The following is a 20,044-nucleotide window of genomic DNA, read 5'->3' as shown; positions in this document are numbered from 1 at the left end:
GTGGGTTCAGAAACCATGATAAGAATCGTAATATGTTAATGCTTAAACAAAAGGTGTCTTTAGCATGATGCCCCCCTGTCGCCGTTAGATATACAACAGGAAAGCAACTGTGAGCAAGCATAACCATAAACCAGAAAATTACTATGCTTGAAGAGTTATATTCAGTATAATATTTTGGATGGGTGGTAAGTAAAACTGATGGATGCATTTCTCTGATTTTTTTCACCAAGTTGTGATCTCTCAAGAACATTATAAATTTGTTCTACCAAGACACTATCAAATATTCTGTCAAAAATAATATTATCATATTTGTTTGATATGGTTCAATTAACCAGTATGATGTCGTAATGTATTATAAGACAATATACAGATTATTTGTGAGCACCATATGTAGGTTTATTTGTGTTTTTCTGCACTATTACTTTCCAATTTGTCCTTTCACAACATTTTTTCTTCAAGTTTTCTTACTACAGAATTTTCGAAGGTATTATTATTTGTTTTAACAGTAAGGAAATTACTTGTTGCATGCATATTGCAGAACTTGGATGGGAAATTGAGCTGTTGTAACGTACAAGGTACCTCAGGCAAGCTATCTCATGGCAGTACCCAAGTTCAACAAGGTATCCACAAGAAATTGAACTGTAGGTTTCAATGCAAAGCGAGACATTTAAGGATAATAGGCAGACCACACATAAAAGATCCAGAGTACAGGAGGGGGCAACAATGCAAACATAACACATAAAATGGAGGAGACCCACAGAACAAAATTTTCAGCAGCAGCAGCACATATGCTACTCAACAAACAAATACTAGTTGCTACACCAAAGAGATGTTTTAAGGGCACATACAGAGATGAAATTATGTTTCCACAACAATGAAGTGAAACATACCCAACCACACAATAGGAAAGGAGAATTCAGCAAGGTAAACCAAGAAGAAAGGCAACACAAGTCACCAAATTCAGTCAAATGAGAGGAACTTCTGAACCACATGGTTCATGCTCGGTCTCTGGCTCTTCTCCTTCTCCAAGCACATAGCAGCCACCTCCAGCATCAACAGCACCTCCGAATACACGAAGTCACCCTCCAACCTAGGATCCACAAAGCCATCGATCCATGTCAGGTCGTCACTTTCCATCTTCTCTTCAATTGTCCATTCTAGCTGCTGCAGTGCAGCCTCGGCATCCTCGCGGCCATCGGTAGCCCGCTCGGATACTCGAGACCCCATGACCAGCTCCAGCAGCACCACCCCGAAGCTATAAACATCCACTTTTTCAGTTAAGGGGGCGGTGGACACCCATTCTGGAGCCATGTAGCCTCTAGTTCCACGAACCTTGGACATGCTACCGGGATCAGCCTGGCCTCTCTGCAGCAGCTTTGCGAACCCGAAGTCGCTGATCTTGGGATCGAAATCCATGTCTAGAAGTATGTTCTCAGGCTTCACATCGCAGTGAATGATCCAATCCATGCACTCATGGTGAAGGTATGCGAGGCCTTTGGCCACACCAGCCGCGACCTTGTACCGCTGATGCCATTGCAGTGGCCCTTTGTCACCAAACAAGAACATGGCCAGCGAGCCATTCTCTACATACTCGTAGACCAGCAGTCGGTGATTGCGCTCTGAACATACGCCCATCACCCTCACCAGGTTCATATGGTAGATCTTACCGATCACGCTCACCTCGGCCTCAAACTCGTCTTCACCTTGCTTCACGTCGTTGAGCTTCTTGACTGCGACTACACGGCTGTCGTGCAGAATCCCCTTGTACACAGAGCCATGTCGCCCATGGCCAAGCTCCTCCTTGAAATTCTTAGTGGCCCTCCGCAGTTCCTTGTGGGTAAAACTACGGAAATGGTCCGTCACCACCCTGTAGCCTTCCTCTGCTGCCCAGATCTCTGATCGTGCCGAGTGTTGTCTTGACATGAACCACCAGCCAGAACCAATGAAGCAGACCTCCACAAGAAAGAACGCAGCGAGGAACCAATAGTAGTAGTGCCACATTGCACCCTGTCCGTCATTGGTGTGCGTGGTATAACTCACGGTCTGCTTGTTTGATGCATCACAGGCATGGCCATGATGAAGAACAGAGTCAGACGTGTGCGGCTGCGACAGAAAGCTCTCGGGAACCTTGAGATATGCCGTGCCGGGGTATCCTGGAAGCGTCTTGCCATTGAAGAGAGCAGACTTGAGGAAGCAGGCGTTTGGAAAAGTTTTGTACTCAAATGCCACACATGCGCAACTCCCCAAGCACATCTCCTTGCAAGTGTGCATGGACGTCGACATGGTGTAGTTCAGATCGGAGCCCCAAAAGTCGGTCTCAGGAATGCGCACGAAGCCCGTACGCTGGCCGCAGGTGAGGTTGAACACCGGCTTGCAGCCCTTGCTCCAGTCACTTGGATCACTGACCACATAGCCAGGAGGACAAGAGCAGCGTGGTGTTGGTGAGTACTCACATATTCCATTCCAACCACATAGGCCATGTATGTCACAGGGCTGGGAGAAAGCCACCCAAGAAACGTACCAGCTCCGATGAAATTCATCGAGGCTGTAAAGCCTGAGATTACCATCGTAGTCTAGTGTTAGCCTCCTCTTGATCTCCAAGCCCCAATCAGAGGCACGAAAGGTGGTATTGTCAGTAGCCACAAACTGACCCAGCTTATCAAGCACAGCTCTCCTACTACTGTTATAGGAGATTCTATAGTTCATCCAGCTACTGTAGTCAGGGTTAGGCCAGTAGTGGTTAGAAAGATCCGGCCCCTCATATGCGAGCGACAAGACATATCGGTCGTCGAAACTCAATGTATAGTAACTTGAGGGATGTGAGAGATCTTTTGATACCAACTTTGCAGTGGCCGTCACTGGCTGGCCTGGTAGCAGAGTGTCGGTCGGATGGTCGAAGCTTTGCCACAGTATGTTGCCACCTTGATCCTTCATCACGAGGTTCCCGGAGTCCATGAGCTCCGCGTGATCGGCCTCCGCGGTCAGCGAGTTGGTTCGCCACACGACCGTGCCATCGTAGTCCGTGAGGACCATGCTTCTTCCATCAGTGTTCAGCTTGACCTTGGACCCGATCCCGTGTACGGGGCGATCCCGGTTCGCGCTCCAGGCGATGGTCCTGTCAGCCGAATTGGTGAACCAGATCGACAGGGTGAAGGCTGTGGATGAAAGGTTGTAGAACCCAAAGGAGAAGGTGCCGTCAGGCGACTCTATGACATGGGAGGCATGCTTCACGGCTAGTGAAGATCCTTTGTGCAGGTAGTTAGCACGGCCAACTTCTGCTATAGTGGGAGCTACAAAGGAAGAGATCAAAAGGAATGTGATGTTCAAGATCCAAAATGAAGCTGCCATAATGGCATGAAAGGAAGCTGCTGCTGCTGCCTGATGATGAGAGAGGAGATAAATCACTTTCATGTATGGTATTTTCGTAGTTTTGTATGATCAAGTTGCATTCAAAGTGTTAAACAACACAGTCAGCACATGCGAGTGATTAAGAAGAGTAATTAATAATCATGACCTAATCTGTTGGACCGATTTGCGACATGATCATTTGGACGATTGTCCCATTTAATATTTCTGCCCTCCACAACCTCTGTGTTATTGATTTCACACATCTCCATCATAGCTAATTTTTTCACTCGACCAATCCGGCAGCCCCCTAATAAGCGGGGACTTCTTAAGTTCAGGATGGTCAGGTCTTTATCTTGGTTCTACTTAAATAAATTATTACATTGCTGTAGATCTAAAGGCATGGTTGGCTGATAGTATTGGAAAAGTACACGTGATTTTATATGGGGAACGGTAATATATGGAGCGAGATTAACAATGGATTTTTTGCGCTATCAACAAGTCACAATCTGTTTTAGTTTCTTCCATCCATTTTCGTTACTTGACTATTATGATGGTAGTCTTTGTGTGAATGTGTGACCGACGGATTTTGCATTCAATGATAGTCCTGTAATAATACATCAAAGAAGTTTAGGGGAAGATGGCTCACCTGTATGTTCATTGATAGAAGTGATAAAAGTTTTATATACCCCGCTGATGCTGAGGTTGGTGGCGACCTCTTGCCATGGTAGTATGATATTCCCTCTATTTATTTTGGCAATCAACTATAACTATTTCAACCTCACTTATTTTTAGTATATCTTTTTTTGTCGAACTCCCCCTATCCTGGACTCAAACGTTTGTTACTCTTGGTGTAGGTTCAAATCAATGGGTTACACATTTGAGGCGACACCAGGGAATGCAGTTGGTTGCAGAGATGCACTGCCTTGTCACAGTTTGAAATAATTGGATGCTCCTATGGGCAAATTACTAAAATGTTGCTATGGGTTAAGCATTGATGAGAAAACTCCACCGAAGACGATGTCCTAAAAAAGCATTGCTCCTCTGTATATTGTGCATATGCAGCTCAAGCATATTGTAGACATGACCCTGGTTCTGTTGCTTCTCATTGTCTTACTTATTTTGTTCCATATTATACATTTAACTTCATTCTTGAACACATTCTCTGAATAGATAAACTACCAAATTCAGGGTACAGATAGCATTTTGGAAGAAGCATATCCTGATGGTATTCCAAACTGCTAACGTTGAATCAAATAGGTAGGGGTTTGTTGTTGTTTTATGAAAAATTGGCATGCCATTATTCTAGGAAGCTTTGAGTAGTTTGCACTACCTTTACTATCTACTTTCTTGTTAAAAGCTTTATATATTTTCAAAATGCCAAAAAAGTCACGGAAGATAACTGGAGACTAGCAACTGAAGATGTATGTAATGTAAGCACCCGGGTTAAACCCATTATGCCTGAATGAGGAGATTTGGAATGAGGCATGTTCCTTCTTGTGGAGAAGCTACTGGACTGGTGTATGCATCTATTATTGTATTTACTTTTTGTTTGGCAGCTTCAACTTATAAATGTGTTATGTTTCTGGTCGACTTTAAGAAAAATATCCTTTGCGGGCATTCCAGGTTTGGATAATTTTGATGTTTCATTTTTATTTCCTACATATTCATTCACCTTGCAATGCTGCAAACAAAAGAACTATTAGGCAAGATGTTGCATTCACGTGCGTTATTACTACTATCATAGATATTTACTTTTACTGTGATGAAATAATAGTAAGTCTATGACATACTCCCTCCGGTCCTTTTTACTTTGCATATGAGGATTGTCTGAAGTCAAACTTCGTAAAGTTTGACCATATTTATATGAAAAAATATTAACATCTATAATGCTAAATTTATACAATATGAAAAGTAAAGTCATGACGCATCTAATGTTGTTGATTTCACATTCTAAATGTTTGTATTTTTTTCTATAAACTTGGTCAAAGTTTACGAGGTTTGACTTCAAACAAATCTTATATGCGAACTAAAAAGGACCGGAGGGAGTACTATGTTAATAGTTCAATTCCATGTGGGCGAAAAAAACTTGCAACTGCAGCAGCACAGACACCAAAGTATGGTTCAACATATTTATTTTCCTAAATATTGAGTTGACGTCACATGCTCTGTCTAGTGGATTTACAATATTTACCATATTATGCTTTTGTTGAGTCAGCCAGGTGTGTTGCTAAAAAAGAAGGGAAAGGCGGGGCGACAATAGAGAATAGGGTGGACAACCTGCAAGGAACCCTATGACGGCGTGAAGCAACATGGCGATGGGAGGAGGGGCCAAGGGAGGTGGATAAGAGGGTTGGGCGACCGGGGCACAATGCTGGAGAGGTACCGACCACATGCAGTCCTCAACAGATTCAGATGTGGACTTGAATTAGGTTTATGCACAGTAGTGATTCGAAAGTCATATCCGAAGGCATGGAATGTGTGCAAATGTGGTTGGATGGTTAGGAGGTATCTTTTGCCCATTAGAGTTGAAGTCCCATATTTGACATTGATACTTGCATTTTTCTAAATTTATTTCAGGCCTTCTGATGATGTGCGCTCAGTGGGAGGAGACGCGTCAACTATGAAGGTGTATGGCCACTTCGTCAATCTCAAGATAATGTGTCAACTCAGTCTCTCAAGGGTACTCATAGGGATAGAGTGTGTGTGCGCGTTCATAAAGATGAGTGTATGTGAGCAACTTCGATTGTACTTTGTTAAGAAAAAAGGCATGTGATATGTTTTTCTGACTTTGATTGTGCGCCGTTGTTACTTTATTGGGTATATGCCATAATAATTTGAATGCACAAAATTTATTTCTGTTAGTCGAGACATGCTTGCGTATTCAAATTCCAAATTCTAACAAGATTGTACATGTATGCTTGCTAGTGCAAGTAATTCTTGTGCTTTTTTTCCTGTTTTCCTACCTTAGAAAGTAATCAGCTCCTTTCGACGGATGGAATGTGGATGTTGCCATGGTTATCCATAGGGCAAAGGTAACATTTCTTGTAATTTCATTTTCTGCTTCTGTTTCACATTATTTTGTACTCCATTCCAAAATATAAGATGTTTTGGTAGGCTATCTACCAAAACGTCTTATATTTTAGAACGGAGGTAGTATAAATTATTTAATGAATAAAATTTATAATAGTACACTATCCTGCTATTTTAGGTAAAGAAAATCCATGCTCCAAATGCAGAGAGTTGATGCTAAACAAACAGACACAAGTGCAGTAAAGAAAATTCTCAATTACCAACCACAAAATTGTACACCCAGGTAAGTAAAAACGACGCAAACCTGCAAGAGCCTCTCTTACTTTCAAGGAATAGATTAAAGCTAGACATCTAGTACAACTACTCAGACGTTAGGATACCACCACTAATCGATTACAAGAATCAGATAACCAAACTCCAGTTCTGAACCTACCAAGAAATCACTACAAAAATAGTACAGGGCAATCGAGCGAGAAGAACGCAACAGTTCATGGTGAACAAGGGACCGGATCGGCGTCCGTGTGCTGAATGGACGCGTTGTCTTCTTTCGCTGTTGCAGCTTCATTCGGGGAAGCTGGTGTTTTCGGCGGTGCCGCCACAGCAGCAGCTTTCTTACCAGCAGACCGGGAACTCTTGCTCTCGTTCTGCTGAGTGCTCATCGAGAGCCTTCTACCAGGGGACCCGTTGGTCGTGCTGCCATTGGGCTTTGGGCTAGGTACCTTCTTTGTGCTGGCCACTCTATAGGGACTGACACGTGTCCCAAACGGCCCTTCACGGTCGATGTTCAGTAACTGCTCGGTGTAGCGCTTTTGTTCCTGGAATGTGAAAGGAACAGAACTATGACAGCTGATTGCAGTTTCAACATTTGATCAAAAGCATGGATAAGTATCACTTCAACATCCTTGTTGGTTTATATGTGAACATTACATATCTTCAACCAAACACAAAGTAACTCAGAACTGTGGCAAACTGGCAACTGAGAGAGAATTTTTAGTATGCAGAAGAGGTAGAGACAGAAACTACGCATATTGGCCAGTGTGGCAGATTGAGATCTGGAAAACCCAAGGAAGCAACATATTGTAACTACATCGCAGTTAACAGAAAGCAAGAACGTTATATAACTAGAATGACACAGGTACATTCAGGTTCAATATCTAGTTTCTACTTGGCACTTAAATTCTTCCAAGAGTGCAATAAAGGAAGTAACACTAACCCGCATTTTTCTCTTCTCTTCTTCCTTCTCTTGCCTAAGCATCACATACTCATCCAACATAGCTAGAAGAGGAACACCATCATATGTGAAGGATAGACCGTGATTCTCTTCCCAAGCCGTTGTCTTGGCCACCAGAGTTTCAACAAGGCCTAGAAGAATGCTTACATCAGCAAACAGACAGGAAAATAAAATAAATTGAGAAGAAAAGCATTTGCCTATTCTGCATTTCCCCTCAAAGAATCTCTTCTACACTTGGATTGTAGTAAATGCATCAAAAGAAGGCATAAGTTTATTCAGTGTCACAGCAAAGATTATTTGCTTATGCGCCAACAAAAGCACCTGGAATTTTGTTAACTTGAATACGAGCCTTTTCAGCGCGTTTGAGATTCAGGTGGGCACCTCGGCCTGAATTATATCTGTTATCATCCTGCAAAAGAAATTTGCTATAAGAAAAAAAGTTCCAGAAAGGAATAATTTAGTCGCACCAGTTCACAGAGAATACAAGCATGATAACATGATTTACTAGAACTAGAGACTAGCATACTCGGTTATAATCTTCAAGCCAGCTTTCTTCCTCGCATGCAGATATCCATCTCTCAACTTTATCTAAAATTTCTTTCCTGCTTAGAGCTTCTTCCTTTGCTTTCAATATCTGACTATCCATATCAGCAATCAATTCTGTAGGTTCCATGCTCCCTGATTCGATCAGCGCAAATATTTTATCATGGGCAGCTGCTGTGTCTATTACGATGTGAGCACCCGCATAAATGTCTTCCAGTGTGGTTTGCTTCTTAAAAGCTATTTCTTTCATCTTGCTGTATTTGAGCTCATCCAATCTTTGAACCTCAATCTCAGCCTGAATATTGGGGGAAAAGGTCAAAGAAGAATACTAGAGGAATAAAATGACAATATTGCTTCATCTCACTTGATTAATTATGTCTAGAGCAAGTGCTCCAGGTGCGGTGACTTCCTCAGCACTCGCTGTTCTGTTACAGGTAACGTGATCAAACAAGCTTCTTTCTTCCGTTGGTGTGTCCATGAGATCCCAGAGATCATTTAGCTGAGTGGCAAGCTCTTGAAGCTGGAAATGATATTTTGAACATATTCACAAAATTGAACGTAAAAATAGAGTGGCTATTGGCAAGTACATAATTGGACATATGCCTTACCTTCTTTAGCCTCAATGTTTTGTCCTCATTAAGAGTAGCTATTGTCCTATCAAGTTTTGACAGGGTATCATTGCTAATGCTCTTGTGGTCTTTACCAACAGAGTCATCTAGACTCTCATGAACTTCAGTTATTATGCTAAAATGTTCCATCTTCAATACAGAACAGAGATCTTGTACTGTACTCACATGCTCAAGTACCTTCTTCAGCCTCTCCCTCTGTAATGTCAAGAAAAATGTATCTTATCTTCTCCATGAAACCAAAGATATGACAATCAATAAGCACTGAACACTACTACAAAGCAAATGAAACAGAGAAATGCATACCTTCTTTTTCTCGAGCTCTTGGAGCTGAGACTGGAAGTCCCGAAGTTTCTCATCTGTCAAGTCATCCTCATTGATTTGTGGTATTGCTACCTGCTGGCCTATCTCAAGATTGCCAGCAATCTCACCCCTTATTTGCTCGATTCTTGACATTATGTCAGCAAATTTATTTATTCTCTCCTTTTTCTGCTTGCCCAGTTGTTCAAGTGTTGGAGCTAAAGCAGCAAGCTGTTGCTTGATTGTTCGTGCTGTTTTCTCAGGCTGCAAACATAAAGAACTATCAATCTTACACCCTTTTGTAATAATTATGAAAACATGTGAAAGTATCATCTGACATCTGGCATGCAGCAAACCAGTAACTAGTAAGATCAACTGCTTCTGAACTGAACTTATGTGGAAGTAGCAACAAGGCAAGCACTGAAAGTAATCTAGCAGAGCAGAGCAGAACTACAAATCCAACAAAGAACACACAAAACATTGCTACACGACACTGAGAATGCCGAAGACACTAGTGGGTCAAGCATGCCTCATTTCTTCAGAGTTACAGACAGACTGAATTAGCCTAACATTATTGAAAGCAGACATGTATTTTCACTTACACTTGTTGCTATGGATTTCTCTCCAAGGGCAGAAGCGAGCCTGGCTAGCTCCATCTTTGAGTAGTCCAGTGCTTGGAGAAGAAGGTCCCTTGACTTGAGTGCCTGATCAACTTTCCTCTTGTACACATCCAAGCATTCCTGATCCAGCTGAAACAGAACCTTGTCGCGGTCCTCATCGTTCTCACCAACTTCATCCCATACTAACTGAAAATCCGAAAACAGAAAACAAAGAAGAAATGTCACCTTACCATCATATCAGATGCCAAATGAAAGAATCTGCTTTTTTATGGCATTATAAAGTAACGAGCAGCCTGAGCATGTACCTGCAGTTTTTGTAGCAATGATCCACACGAGGTTTGGCCGTGCAAAGCGTCCATTCCAGAATAGACGAATCCTTTCGTTGAGGGCTGAAGGATATATGACTAGAGAAGTCTAGCTTATGGTTACGGCGATGACGAAATGTGCTTCTGAACTTCCCAACGCCAATGCTTAATCGAACAGCGCCTGCTGGTTGAGCATTCAAATCAGTCGGAAACAAATAGATGGTGAAACTAAAGACACACATGGGCATACCAGCTAGTACTACCGAACTTGACATGTCCACCCTAAATTGGCAGGCATTCGGTTAAATGTTAATTACTTTACTTCAACAAGACAACAACTAACGGCCCAAGCAAAACTGTAGTACCACGTGATAAATAACTGCCACACAGCAAGCGAAACAGGCAGTCTACATTTGGGAGTTTCAACAGCCAATGCCGGTCCAAAACCTAAAGGATCCACCGGCGCAATGCGGCCGGAGACCGAGAGGGAGCGGCGTCGAGAACATGACGACGGGACGAATCACGTAGGTCGCACAAATCCAAAACCGCAAACATGGCAGAGATTTTCACCAGTTCCACTACCGGAAGCACCTCCTAAAACCACCAGAAACACCGGGCAATCTGAACCAGTGGGGGACAAACAGAAGCGTTCCTTGGCCGCGGCGATCGCATCTCCCAGGCCGAGGCCGTCCCCTGGATCCCACATTCGCTCGCAAACTCTCCGCTCACCCACGCTAAGCGCCGCCTCGCCAGATCTCGGCGTGGACAGTGGAGAGAGGCTTACCAGATACCAGATCGCGCGAAGGAGAAAGCAGGCGGCGGGCGGGGGGCGAGGGGGCGGGGAGTCGGGGAGGCGGCGGGAGCTGGCCGCCGCTGTGCGGCGCTCGGGGAGGGGAATGGCGGAGGAGGAGGGGGAGGGGGCGGTGGTCGGTGGTGGCAGTGGCACTGCTGTGTTGCTGCGCCTGCTGGTGTGGCGGTGTTGGCTGTGGGGTGTGGCCGTAGTGGAGTTGGTGTGTGGGATCGGCGCGACGTGGCGGTCGACGAAGCGGTCACCGGGCGGTGCGCCCCGGGCCAAGGAGGAGGATGCGGCGGTCGACGCTTGACTCGCTGACCGGATGACACGACTGAAAACAGATTATTATTATTTTTATTAAATCAGGATTTGGAGCTGTGGATCGGCAGAGTTTGGACTATGGGGTCGTGAAATCTAAAGAACATCCGTATCATGTTAAATAATTCAGGAAGGTACCTTCATTTTCAAATTATTTGTTTTAGATGTGTTTAGATACGGATGTATCTATCTAACCCTGGGGCGGAGGAAGTATGAAACTCTACGAGAGAAATGCATATGACACCCCCCAACTCTAGTCCTAGTCTAATATACACCCCACAACTCCAATACCGTCTAATATACACCCCCAACTCTCAAAACTGGCCATAATTCAACCCTCCCTTCCCTGTTGACCGGTTTTGACCCAGTTTAACCGGTTTTGACTGAGTGAACAATAAAAATAAAATTTTAAAAACCATAAATATTTTTTTTGAAAAATTTCAAAAATGTTCCAAGTTTTTTTCACCGCGTGAACAGTAAATTAAAAAAAATCACCTTTTCAGCATGTTTGGACACCTGAGTAAATTCGAGATGTCCGTAAACTCGAAGTTTTTTTCAAAATTTCAGCTTGGTGAACAGTAAAATCGGTTTTTTTAAAACCCTTTTTTGCATGGATGATGTTTGAGCGCGTGGTGATTTTTTTTGGATTTTTTTCCCGAAATACTGTTCACCATGCTGAAAATTTTGAATGTTTTTCGAATTTACGGACATCTCGAATTTACTCAGGTATCCAAACATGCTGAAAAGGTGATTTTTTTTTTGATTTTACTGTTCACGCGGTGCAAAAACTTGGAACTTTTTGAATTTTATCAAAAAAATATTTTTTTTGTTTTTAAACTTTTTTTTACTGTTCACTCAGTCAAAACCGGTCAAACTGGGTCAAAAACAGTCAACAAGGAGGAGAGAGTTGAATTCTAGCCGGTTTTGAGAGTTGGGGGGTGTATTTTAGACGGTATTAGAATTGAGGGGTGTATATTAGACTAGGGCTAAAGTTAGGGGTGTAATATGCACTTCTCTCAAACTCTACTCTGTAAAAGTTTCATTTGGTAAGTGGGCATATATGCCTCTAATGAGTTGAAAACGCAACCTCAGAGCATCTGTAACAGGTGATTTATAATAGTCTTGGTGATGTAAAAACTAACTTTTTACATCACATGGGGCCAAAAATTTATAATAGTCTTGGTGATGTAAAAACTAACTTTTTACATCACATGGGGCCAAAAATGCCTCTCCAACAGGTGATCTAGACCTATACAGTGATGTAAGTATAATTGTGGGCCAAGTGATCTCAATCAAACGGCTGTAAGGGCGTTCGATGGGAGTTCCTTCCCCACGAACGTCCGCCAGTTAGCATTATCATAGAAAAAAGCTGCCATTATTCAAGCGAAAACAAATACGAGTGGAGCACTGGACTGGTTGTTCTCTCGACCTTAGCCTTGCCGTTCTCGTCACTGGAGCTTTAGCCTAACTCTTCTTCTTCTTTTGTCATGCAACGACCTTTCAGAAACTGAGAGCCTACAACCTTACCCTTCTCGTGGCTGGAGTACTGGAGTGGTTGCTCGAGACAGCCCACTTTTAGCCAACCAAGTATTGCAAATGACTCGTTTCATCGTGTGTCCATCTTCGTCTTACCACACATCATGTCTTTCGTCTCCGCCACGAGCCGCCGGCATTCTGTTTCTGGCCGCCGCCATGCATCAGTACGTCGCAGGAGCCGCACCCGCTGCTGCCGTCCACCACGTCGTCGGAGGCGACCCGGGCTGGGCCGTGGCCTCCGACGTCCTCGCCTTGTTCGGCGGGCAGGCTCTTCACGGTCGGGGGCACACTATGTACTATGTAAGTCCACCCCACCCGTACGAATCGCGTTGAAGAATCAGCATCTTTCAGCTACACCATAAATTGACCTTTCGATCTCAGGGTTTGCGTCTGAGGCGGCGGAGGCCGGCGTCGCCGAGGCAGAGTTCGAGTCGTGCGAGGCCGGCGACGCCATCAGAACGTACACGGACGGGCTCAGCAGGGTAGGCCTCGACGACCAAGGCACGAGGTATTTCCTCAGCGCAGACCCCGCCAGGTGCAGGGCGGGCTGAAGCTGCGGGTCGACGTGCGGGCTACGGTGTCGCCGCGGTCGGAGAACCGAGCTGCCACAGCGGCGCCCGCGCCGTCCGCGTCGAGTGGCACCCAAGCTGGTGCGCCGTGTGTTGCGTCTGGTCTCCGTGTGGTGCTTTCTGTTCCTGGGCGCATGAACACGACGATCGTGCTGTGTTTGATCGGGTTATGACGGGGAACGCCATGATTACACGCATATGTATGGCATCCTATGTGTGTACGTCATGTACTATAAATCAATCAAATCAAATCAAATTTTATCAAAACCTTAGCTAAATCAAAAAAAAACTAAATCAAATCCTATCTTACCAAAACCTCGACTAAATCAAAAAGCTTCTTAGCCTTCACTTACTCATACTCAAATCAAATTAAATTACCAAAGACTAGAATATGATAGGTATAAGATTTATGTCAGGCATGATTAATGTTTAACCATTAGATTATGTATGCCCTCGGTGCAACAACAATTCACTAGTACAGGTAACGACTCACTTATTTCATAGCTCATTGTCAGACGAGTTGTACTAATATAACATTGCGGTGTTTTCACTTTGGTTCATTTCATCACCTTCGCATGGATGCAGTCTAAGGTAAGCTCTCGTCTCCTTGGCACAAGTTGATCATGACGGCAAATGTCATTATTATGACAAACGATTCAGTCCCCAGTCAAAGCATGTCTAATTACAGCATCGCAGATTAACACAGAGCAACAGAACGAATTCGCTAACTAGAAACGCATAATGAACCACATAAAGTACAACAACCTCACGAGGCACCAAGAGGCTCCGGGCATCTGCATAAATTCAAGGGAAACCCGTGTCAGCAGAAATGAAGAATGAGCTGGGCGATGCCGACAAACTGGTGTAATAATAACCTATCTGGTGAGCGTGTTTCATTCAAGGGGCAAACCAGTCAAGAACACAGATAGAAGGATTTTAAGAGAGGTCGGGGTGCAGAACAAACCTCGACGAAAATGGTTGTCCATCACTAATAAATCTAAATAGGTGATCCTGGAGAATGAAGAGAGCATGGCTAATCACTGATGCTAGCTGATCTACTGGTGCATCCTTCATGCCCCACATCTGTTGAAGATTAAACATAAGGTCAGGTACAAATTGCTAAATCTGAAAGGGTTTAGCAATTACAATTTGAAAAGGCGGATGGGGGTATGACATTTGTTTGTTACACTAGGTCTCATCTGTGAAGCACATACTAGACCATGAGGATTCAGTTAGGCCACGGTTGCATCATAAGATTCTAAATCAGCTATAGAAACAGCCAATTTTGAGTAAATTTTCCACTATGACTAAAACATATATTTATGATAAGCTAATAACTGGTTGGATTAGAAACGCACCTGCAAAAGTAAATTGGATGCAACACTAATATCTGAATCTAGTTGTCTTCTCTTAGGGCCGCACTGCAACCCACAAGGTCACCCTCCTCAGTCTCCTGTCTGCATAAAGCTTCATCTGTAGCGGGTAGCACCCCATTTGGAATTAATTGATGGTTGTTATGATGACCTGACAATTCGCTGAAGTCAGACTTATCTATGCATGCCTCTTCATGGTGAGGTTCTCCTGCTCCATTTTCAGTTGATCCATCTGCTAGTTGTGTGTGATCTGCTTCTATTCCAGCAACAATGGTCATCTCCACATCTTTGACTGCAGATGTCGCTTCAGATTGGGGCTTTTCTCCAATACCAACGTTGCTTTTTTCATCCATTACTGATGTCATTTCCACATCTTTGATCAATTGTGGCTCAGAGGTTGCCTGAGTTCCAGCATTATCTTCACCAGCGATTTTTTCTTCCATAGCAATGTTGCTGCTTTGACCTATGGGGATTCCAGTGCTGGTAGTCATCTCTACATCTTTGATTGTATGTGGTTCAGAGGTTGCTTTAGTGTGGGCTTTCTCCTCCGCAACAACAGCGCTACCTTGATCTATTGGTTTTTCTTTGTTAGTAATGTCCACATCGTTCTCTGTATCTAGCTCTGGCTCAGAGGTTGCTCGAGTCCCCTTATTATGTTCACTGCCAATATTGCTTGCTTGATCCACAGGTGTCACATTTTTATCAACCATTTTCATGGCTCCGCCCGGGGCTTCAGACTGTGCTTCAGACTTGATCTTCGTATCAGCAGCAATAGCAGAAGAATTATCTGGACAATTTGCCCTAGAAGTGACTGTAGATTGCTGCCCGTGAACGGTATCATTGGGTGAATCCACAGAGTGCAAAGATAATTCACTACCAGCAGTGAATTCGCATCCTGTACTGCTGCATGATTGCTCATTCCATTCCATATCATTAGAGGAGGTTTCAGCATTATTAGCATTTCCTTTTGCAGGCCCGGAGATGGAAACTGTTTGTGATTGCGAGAGATCAGTAGCAGCATTCAGAGCCAATACAGGACTGTTTTTTACAGTGTTACCAGTTTTCATGGAGTTTGGCTTGATAATGTTTCCATTTGTAGCAAGCGCTTGGTGATTTCCCTTTGCAACCGTATTTCCCCCCACTCGCTGAACAGAAAACTGTGTTCCACCAACAGGTGGACCAGACTGTGATGTTACAACAGTTCTTGTAACCTTGCCATATTTTGGTGGAAGGGGTTTACCCTTGCTCTGTGCTGCACATGTTGGACAATGCCAGTCAGCTATAGGAACACCTTTGTTACCATAATGCTGAAGGCACTTCAAGTGTGCTCCCCTCTCACAAGCATCACAAACAAGCAAACTGTTTGCATCCATGATAGCAACTTTGCATATTTGGCAGTCCAAACGAGCTTGCATATACTCAGTTGATGGTGGAGTCCAGCTAGGATGATTAGCAGGTTGTTGCAGAACATTTTGAACACTTTTCGCTATTGCATTGTGGTTGGCAAAAATAGGTTTTGGAGTAACAGAAGACGCTGTCCCTGGTGTAGCCTGATGCCCCATAACAGGGTTTACGGTCACAGCTTGAATTGCCGCTACCTTTGTGTCCTGATTTTTCACGACCTGATTGTTACTTGCAGCAGCATTTGAATTGGACCTAGCAGATGTATCGTGAAACGGTTTGTTCAAGTGGCCAACAGACGCTGCAGCAGTGGGCAACACAGCCAAATTAGTTTCTGAGCTAGGAAAACCAAAAACAATCACACATACCAAGATTATTTTTAGACATGGGAGGAAGTAATAGAGTGAAACTGAGTACGAAAGCACCTTTAGGAATAATTCTCGAGTAAAGTTTTAAATTCTATATGAAGAGTAGCTTAGACAGTTTCAGTTATCCATAACCATCATATTTAAGGAGTTCACAATACAAAACATTTATGTAGAAGTAAAATCATAGGCAAAAGCAAGACATCGTTCCAGAACCAAGCAAACATGTTACAGCGTTTAATCTACACTCTAGAAAGAATGGTATTCATGAGCTAAAAACATCAAGTGTTTACTTAAAGAATGAAATGCTGTAGACAAGATGATGGAGCAGTACCTCGTGTTAGATTCAAAGGACCATTAACACCTCTTTCCGACTTAACATGTGGTTGACCAGTTTGGGATAGTGCAACAACTGAATGGTTGGTAACTGGCTTTACAGGAGATGATCCATGCTGTTTCAAGGCCATTACAGAGGTAGAAGTTACTGGGGCAGTAGTAGGCAAGGCTGCAGCACCTGGTGGGGTCCTATGAGATCCAACAGCAAACATGGGAGTCCCATGCGGCTGGAATTCAGCTGTTCCACTCGAGACAGTCGTTTGAGGTGTGATTGCTGTTGGTTGAACTGGAGATTCCTTGACTTCTTCCATCTATATAACAAAAGAAGGTAGCCAAAATGATCCATGAGCAGATATATATTGTGTTTAGCATAGACCAGAAATAATTCAAATGAATTCAGCAGCTAGGATTATTAGTTAATCTCATAACAGTTACTAGCTAGCCAAGCAATACATAATCAGTAGATAAAAAAAATCCATATCCAAATGACCAAGTTAAACATCGCTGTGCTTTAAAGTACACTCATATACACACAGTATAGTAAATGACATCACAAAGATAGAAGCAGTAAGCTTAACAGAGGTAAATTCAGAACGAGACCAAAGTCACAGACGTTAATTTTAGAACCCTGAAAAACATAAAGCTAAATATTTACCCGCTTTGGCTCCCGAGCCCCAGTGCACTTGTTATCTTGGCCATCTGCTGCTATGTGAGGTGTCAAATCAACGCTTGTACAAGGCCTAGTACTAAACCGTATATGATACTGTATTTCTAGTTCTCTCCTTGTATTTCTCTCTCTGCCACTGCCAGGGCCATTAACTAATATCCCAGAACACATGTCCACGTAGCATTGCATATCTGAGTATGCTTGCAAGGTATTATCACGTAGGCTGCCCTAGTTGCCTACCTAACATAGCACGTGCTTTGTTACTTATTCTTTTTTAATTCATTATTCCAGCAATTCAATTTTTTCCTTGCTATAATATCTCAGAGATAATTATTTTTGGAAATAATTGCTCATCATAGTAAAAAAAAATATTACTTCCCAAATTTAGCTATTTGTTATTTTTTCATTTCTACAATTTCCTACAGTTCATGATATAACTTATTAGTATGATTAATGCTTTGCGCACATTAAATTCCACCCAAAGCAATGCTGACTTTAGCTAATTACGTGTCCCACGCAGCTACCCTTCAAAAGCATTGTAATCTTTTTGGTGAGGTAGAAAAGAAAGGATCGGGTCCGGAATGTTGATATACATGATAGAGCTGGGGTAGCACCAATTGAAGAGAAGCTTGTCCAACATCATCTGAGATGGTTTGGTTTGGGCATATACAACGTGCATAGCGGAAGGATAAGCGTGCTGATGATATCAAGAGAGGTCGGGGTAGACCGATGATATCAAGAGAGGCCGGGGTAGACTGATGATATCAAGAGAGGTCGGGGTAGACCGATGATATCAAGAGAGGTCAGGGTAGACCGGTGATATCGAGAGAGGTCGGGGTAGACCAAACTTGACATGGGAGGAGTCCATTAAGAGATATTTGAAGGACTGGAATATCACCAAAGAACTAGCCAAGGACAGGGGTGTGTCGTACGTGGAAAGTAGGGACGGCAATGGCCTTTGGCCCCATACCTGCCAAACCCATGGGGATTTCATCTATTAGGGGGTGGGGATTGGCAAAAACCTTCCCCATAGGGATACTTACCAAACTAGTTTATTCCCGTAGGGTACGATGGGGATGGGGACAATACCCTCTTCCCCATACCCAATTCCATCGGTAACCCACTTTTTAAATATAACACTTGGACCATGTATATGCCTATATATACACAATGCGGTCAACCCTAACAATTTCACAAACAAATTCGCAGGACAACAAAAGCCTTGAAAAACTTTAACCCTACCTTACCTCAGTCTCCGCCATGACGAAGAAGTCAAAATGGACAAGATTGGCTGCAACTTGGACAAGGCAACTCCGTAGCACTAGGTCCAAAGGTAACACATCGTCTTATCCGGGCATGTTGCTGCCTTACTCAGCCACTACCCATTCACCAGCTAGAGTGCCTCATTATATTCATATATTCATATATGATTATTTTATGGGGAAAGGGGGAACCAATGGGGTCCCGTTCCCCAATGGGGATGGTATGGGCAAATTTCATCCCCGGTCATGTAAATGCGGATGGGGTAATTGGTAATAGATGGGGATGGGGATGTCAGGGCCCCCAATAGGGGATTGTCCCCATTGCCATCCCTGCATGGAAGTTAGCTATCCACGTGCCAGAACCATAACTAGGCTTTGAGATCTTATGGGTTTCAACTCTAGCCTACCCCAACTTGTTTGGGATTGAAAGGCTTTCTTGTTGTAATAAGTTTGGTGTAGACGAATTAGAGGAATGTTGGCTTAAATGAATCAGAACAAGCCTTCTACAATTGGACTGGTGGATTCTTATCATTCCATTTTTACACATCCATGATTTTCGATAACTTTTTTGTGAGGTTAAACATAATAGCCCTGTATAACTTCTCATTTCATCTGTACACATCCATTAGAACTTTGCTTGCTTACCTTTTTTGCAAGGTTAAAAAGGCAGTATAATTTATTTACGTGCCAAAATCACGATCAAAGTGTCATAGCTGAGCCCCATGGTTTTCGAGTCACGGCTCATCTGAGTCGCTCCGGGGTAGCGACTCGGAAAGTCGAGCCTGCAGTTGCGACTAGTCGCGACTCGTGACTCGAGTCGACATTTTTTTGCGACTCATCGACTAGTCGACAACTAGTTGCGACTAGTCCCGCGACTCGAAAACCATGCTGAGCCCACCTATCTCATGTACGCGCACATCACCCGCTGATGAAATTAATATCCATTGTGCACGTCCTGGACGCACTGAAACACGCTGTTTTCCTATACATATCCCTTGTATTACTATTGTATACTCCCATATATATTGATTAAATAACCATTTTGGCACAGATCACAAGTCAATGTCTGTCGGACAGGATTCCAAGCACCAGTGTGCTCGGGAGCCCAAAACCTGATTCATAAATATTTGCTCAATATATGTGCATGAAAAAAGCAGCTCTATTAGCATGGTCACATCACGTGCTGGAATATCCGGAATCATAGGATCTTCGACTCGGTTTATGATTTGGACCAATCAGTTTGTAGATGTTACCATAGAAGGCACTTTGCAGCCTTTACCGTGGTAAAATGATAATAATGGCTAGATATCCCTACCCCAGGTTTTCTTCCTGTAGTTATTTTTCAAGCGTTTCAGATCCCCCCCCCCCCTCTAACAGTCTTAGGAGAAAGCGCTCTTGAGCAATGACGGACTAGTCTGATA

General features: G+C 43.4%; 2 protein-coding genes and 1 pseudogene across 2 annotated transcripts in view; 1 reads left to right on the top strand and 2 right to left on the bottom strand.

Annotated features, from left to right (window-relative positions):
• Positions 1-945: 945 nt before the first annotated feature.
• On the bottom strand, positions 946-10,973 carry LOC123129669 (putative receptor protein kinase ZmPK1). The gene is made up of 11 exons (XM_044549739.1): positions 10,788-10,973; positions 10,004-10,184; positions 9,681-9,884; positions 9,085-9,342; positions 8,761-8,976; positions 8,517-8,672; positions 8,136-8,447; positions 7,931-8,018; positions 7,592-7,740; positions 6,870-7,193; positions 946-3,378 (listed from the first exon to the last, which is right to left on the bottom strand). The coding sequence occupies exons 2-11, from the start codon at positions 10,055-10,057 to the stop codon at positions 961-963; spliced, it is 4,179 nt and encodes a 1,392-aa protein (XP_044405674.1). The 5' UTR covers positions 10,058-10,184; positions 10,788-10,973; the 3' UTR covers positions 946-960.
• Positions 10,974-12,599: 1,626 nt separating this feature from the next.
• LOC123128209 (uclacyanin 1-like) lies at positions 12,600-13,747 on the top strand (annotated as a pseudogene).
• A 96-nt stretch (positions 13,748-13,843) lies between these two features.
• LOC123128208 (PHD finger protein At3g20280) overlaps positions 13,844-20,044 on the bottom strand; it is an 8,354-nt gene continuing 2,153 nt past the window's right edge. Inside the window, exons 2-5 of the mRNA XM_044548149.1 lie at positions 16,693-17,005; positions 14,578-16,294; positions 14,184-14,302; positions 13,844-14,013 (exon numbers count right to left, since the gene is read on the bottom strand). Coding sequence (XP_044404084.1) covers positions 14,616-16,294; positions 16,693-17,005 — 1,992 coding nt within the window. The 3' untranslated portion in view covers positions 13,844-14,013; positions 14,184-14,302; positions 14,578-14,615. The remainder of the gene's footprint in view (positions 14,014-14,183; positions 14,303-14,577; positions 16,295-16,692; positions 17,006-20,044) is intronic.

The sequence above is a fragment of the Triticum aestivum genome, chromosome 6A (genome assembly GCF_018294505.1).
Source record: "Triticum aestivum cultivar Chinese Spring chromosome 6A, IWGSC CS RefSeq v2.1, whole genome shotgun sequence".
In the NCBI taxonomy this organism is placed as follows: domain Eukaryota; kingdom Viridiplantae; phylum Streptophyta; class Magnoliopsida; order Poales; family Poaceae; genus Triticum; species Triticum aestivum.
This window is presented reverse-complemented; position numbering and strand designations above follow the sequence as displayed.

What these genes read in the sequence shown, in the direction of transcription:
- LOC123129669 (XM_044549739.1), bottom strand. Translation starts at nt 10,057, where the DNA reads ATGGACGCTTTGCACGGCCAAACCTCGTGTGGATCATTGCTACAAAAA. An exon ending in CATTGCTACAAAAACTGCAG is followed by an intron (nt 9,885 to 10,003) that starts GTACATGCTCAG and finishes TCGGATTTTCAG; the next exon opens with TTAGTATGGGATGAAGTTGG. An exon ending in AAGAGCTCGAGAAAAAGAAG is followed by an intron (nt 8,977 to 9,084) that starts GTATGCATTTCT and finishes TTGACATTACAG; the next exon opens with AGGGAGAGGCTGAAGAAGGT.